The 3,991-nt window shown below is 50.9% G+C and overlaps 1 protein-coding gene and 1 long non-coding RNA gene across 2 annotated transcripts in view; one reads left to right on the top strand and one right to left on the bottom strand.

Annotated features, from left to right (window-relative positions):
• Cited1 (Cbp/p300-interacting transactivator, with Glu/Asp-rich carboxy-terminal domain, 1) lies at positions 1–2,554 on the top strand (the record flags this gene model as incomplete). The annotated part of the gene is given in 3 exon segments (XM_005401687.2): positions 1–269; positions 1,279–1,403; positions 1,952–2,554. Coding segments are annotated over 3 exon segments (714 nt in total). The 3' UTR covers positions 2,477–2,554.
• The window catches only part of LOC106146352, a 163,559-nt gene that overhangs the window by 159,051 nt on the left and 517 nt on the right, over positions 1–3,991 (bottom strand). The gene's annotated exons all lie outside the window — the stretch shown is intronic.

Raw genomic sequence — 3,991 nt, 5'->3', positions numbered from 1 at the left:
CAGCTCTCGGCCGGCCGGGCCGCCCGGCCAGCGTCCGATTTTCTCGCGTCCTGCCGCCCCCTTTCCTTCCCCGCCGCCCAGCCGCAAGTGCGTGGTCGGGGCGGCGCCGGCGCCGACAGGTAGCGGTGGGCGCTCTCTGGAAGTGTCCGCGCAGAGCCCCAGTGGCCTCCCGGCCGAAGGTGGGGCGAGGGTACTGTCTCGGGGAATGGAACCCTCTCGGAAAGACGGAAGACTCCTTTTAGGCTCCCCGGGCTTCTTTGGCTCAGGAGGTATTTATGAATGTGGAATTCTAAATCTCTAGTCGGCCGTGAAGGCTAGAATACGTGGGGCTTTTATTTTCTAAAGAAGTGTCTAGGAAATTAACTTGAATTTTCAGTTTTGAAGTTTTTCTACCGCGGGGGTACCCTTTTGCCCTCCTCTTATCTTTTCAGCGTTTGAGCCAGAGAATCATTTGTTTGGAAGGCATCTGAGTCATTCCAGGTATGAGGACTTGGCCGGTGGTCAAGTGAGGCATACGAGTGCTAGATGGTGTTCCCTGAAGCACTGCCCTCTGACGGGAAGGCCGCCGAACCTCCGTGCCTCAGTTTCCCTCCAGGAAGAATCATTCCCACCTGTCAGTACAGATGCGTGCAGCTAGGCTCAGGGCTCCTGAGAAAGCCTAATGCTGGGGCCTGTCTTGGAGGGGGCCTGCGACAGGGAAGAAACAGACACTCCTAGCTGTTCCATGGCTCCTGCTGCTTCAGAGCCCCCACATGGCCCTGATTGGCCCAGCATCTCGGACATGCCCGGAGCAGGGCTTCGGAGCCCAGGCTACTTGCTGTGTGGACTTGTTGCTGTCCCTGCTGCAGCCTCCAGCTTTTGAGATCTTCCTTGTCCTGAATGCTTCCCACATTCCCCCAATCACAGCGGAGGCCTCAGCTCTCCACTGACACGGTACCTTGCTTACTCGGGGACCTTCGTGCCCTCAAAGCCTGCACCATGCCACCCTGTACCCCGGCCCCCAGCCCTAATTTAGAACTTGGAAATCACTTAAATTACTTTCATGAAGAATAATCAGATGTGTCACCTCTTGACAGTGCAGGTTGAATCAAGCCTGATGCAGCCTCAGCTAAAGTTTCAGCTTGGTCTCTTTCCTTAGCCCGGCTGGCCTCTGGTCTTAAGTTTAACTCTCTCATCACCCTTGCCTTGCAGCTCTGTGGCGCCGCTCCACTTGGGATTTCACGAATGCTTTCTTGGTCAATGAAGCCTTTTGCCCTTACCGTTTCTTCTCTCCCACAGCGCAACAGCTCCCGCTGGCAGTGTCACCTCCCGCCGGTGTATTCCTTTCCTGCCAAGGCTCTGAAATGCCAACTATGTCGAGACCTGCACTGGATGTCAAGGGCGGCACCTCCCCCGTGAAGGAGGTGAGTTTTACCATTTTGCAGATGAAAACAGAGGAAAGGAAAGACAAACTATTGGAGGATCACGGGCCAGCCCCCCACCAGCTGTGATATCTAGCTGGTGTCCTTGGCAGAGAGAAGACAGCAAGGCTTTCTCTGGGGAGAATGAGAATAGTTTTTGCCCATGTGTGATCATATTGAACCCACCATGGGTGTTGAAAGGTGGCGGGGAATGGAGCAGAGCAGAGAAAATGGAACACAGCCACCATATTAAAGAGGTAAAAGGCTGAAGAGAGGGACCACAGGAAGCCCTTTTTTGAAGAGTGGGGTGAAGGGTCCTGGCAGGGAGAAGAAAGCTGTCAACTCAGGATGGTGGGTGCCCCACCACTAGAACTGGGGTCTGATCTCTGCACAGATACTTGGGTTGAGGGCCTAACTTTCTAAGGATTCACCTTGCTGCCTCCCCACCTCTACTCCTAAGTAAAGTACCTGAAGGAGGCTTCCAGGTCTGCTGAATGGTGAGGACAAACCAGGAACAAGGGTCCTATGGTGTGCCTTTTTGTGTCTTCTAGGACGCCAACCAGGAGATGAATGCTCTGGCCTACTCTAACCTAGGGGTGAAAGATCGAAAAGCAGTGGCCATTCTGCACTACCCTGGGGTGGCCTCCAATGGAACCAAGGCCAGCGGGGTTTCCACTAGCTCCTCGGGATCTCCATCTCCAGTAGGCTCTCCTACTTCCACCCCTCCCGCTAAGGCCCCACCCTTCAACCTGCACCCCACCCCTCACCTGCTGGCCAGTATGCAGCTGCAGAAACTTAATAACCAGTATCATGGGATGGCCGCTGCCACTCCCAGTCAGTCTGGGGAGGCTGGGCCTCTGCAAAACTGGGGCATTGGGGCACAGGTGGGAGGAGCGGGGACCCTCTCTCCTGCTGGTGCCCAGAGCCCTGCTATAATCGATTCTGACCCAGTGGATGAGGAAGTGCTGATGTCACTGGTGGTGGAACTGGGACTGGACCGAGCCAATGAGCTTCCAGAGCTGTGGCTGGGGCAGAACGAGTTTGACTTCAGTGCGGACTTTCCGTCTGGCTGCTGATGCCAAGTATCCCTAAAGATGGAGGAGTAAAGCCACCAGTTCTGTTGTAAATAAAAATAAAAGTTACTTGCAAAGAGATAAGCTGACTGGAGGTGTTCTTCATGGAAGCCTAAAGGGATGCAATGCAGTCTGGCGTCCTTCCAGCAATTCGGAGGCCCATAGTGGGATTGCAGGCAGCTAGGTGTGACAGACCTGGATGGAATAGAGGAGTGGGAAGGACTGCACAGGGCTGTTCTCCAGATTCCTGCTGCCACTGCCACTACCTTCATTGTGCTGAGGCCCCAGGGATCCTGTCCTTCCTATTCAAGATTGAATACAGGGACCACTAGGGGCATTCTTGGAAGACAGACTGATTGAAACCTTTCTGTCGCCCCTTCACCACTAGTACATCAAGTCCAAAGGCGCATCCCTGGCTATATGGCACACACTTAACTAGTTCCAAAAGGCACCAGTCCCTGCCAGGTGTGATGCCACGTACCTGTAATCCCAGTACTAGGGAAACTGAGGCAGGAGGATCATTGCAAGTTTAAGGCCAGGGGGCTACACAGTGAGACCTTACCTCAAATAAACACCAGTCCAATTGGTCCAATAAGGACACTGCTTACACTTTTGTCTGGGTGCAATAGACAATTTCAAAGGGTTGTATCACCTAGAAGCTGAAAAATTGCTACTCTGCCCAACAAAAGGTAAGTCATTTGTAGGAAAATGGATGCACCTTGAGATGATGATGCTAAGTGAAATCAGACACAGGTTAAACAACATTAAGATAAAAGATAAGTAGGAAACAGGCCAATAGTGGAGATGGGAAGGGAAGTAAACATGACTAAGATGTGTTGGAGGTACATCTGAAGAGAATTTAAATCACAATGGCCAGATTTGCCTACTTCCCTAAGGGATAAATGGAACGTGGAGATTATTGATACTACTCTCTTGAGATGTTATAAATAAACCATTAGCTCATTAGGAGTGGGCCCTCCTCTCCTACCCACTAACACTACTAAGACTGTAGATTATCACCCACGGTTAATGATGTCATCCACATGGCCTTGCTACTATTGGATCGATATTAGCCAAGTGGCTATACTTGTAATCATATTGGTTAATTATAGTTTTGACCCTCGTGGTACCCACTTCTTGATGTTGCTCTATAAAACTTGGTTTGAAAGGTGGGCTTGTTGGCAGCCCACTTGGGACCCCTCTTTTCTCTCAAGAGCTATTCCTATTCCCCATTACTTTTCCCCAGTAAATTTTCTTACTCTTAAAAAATGATTAAGATATGGTATGTATATGTATTAATTTCCCAAGGTGAATGTATTATATATTACAAATATATACTAATTTTTTTTAAAAAGACAATTGCAAAAACTATAGACTCCCACCATTAAACTGGGATTCCAACTGCTTTATTCAAGCCTCTCCGACAGCTGCTCAGCCCCTTCCTCCAATCCTGGAACATACCGAGCTGGTCTGAGTGTCACCTGACCCTTACTTCCCTGGCCCACTTCATCTGGGGAC

The sequence above is a fragment of the Chinchilla lanigera genome, unplaced genomic scaffold (assembly GCF_000276665.1).
Source record: "Chinchilla lanigera isolate Chin_1 unplaced genomic scaffold, ChiLan1.0 scaffold00074, whole genome shotgun sequence".
In the NCBI taxonomy this organism is placed as follows: Eukaryota; Metazoa; Chordata; class Mammalia; order Rodentia; family Chinchillidae; genus Chinchilla; species Chinchilla lanigera.
This window is presented reverse-complemented; position numbering and strand designations above follow the sequence as displayed.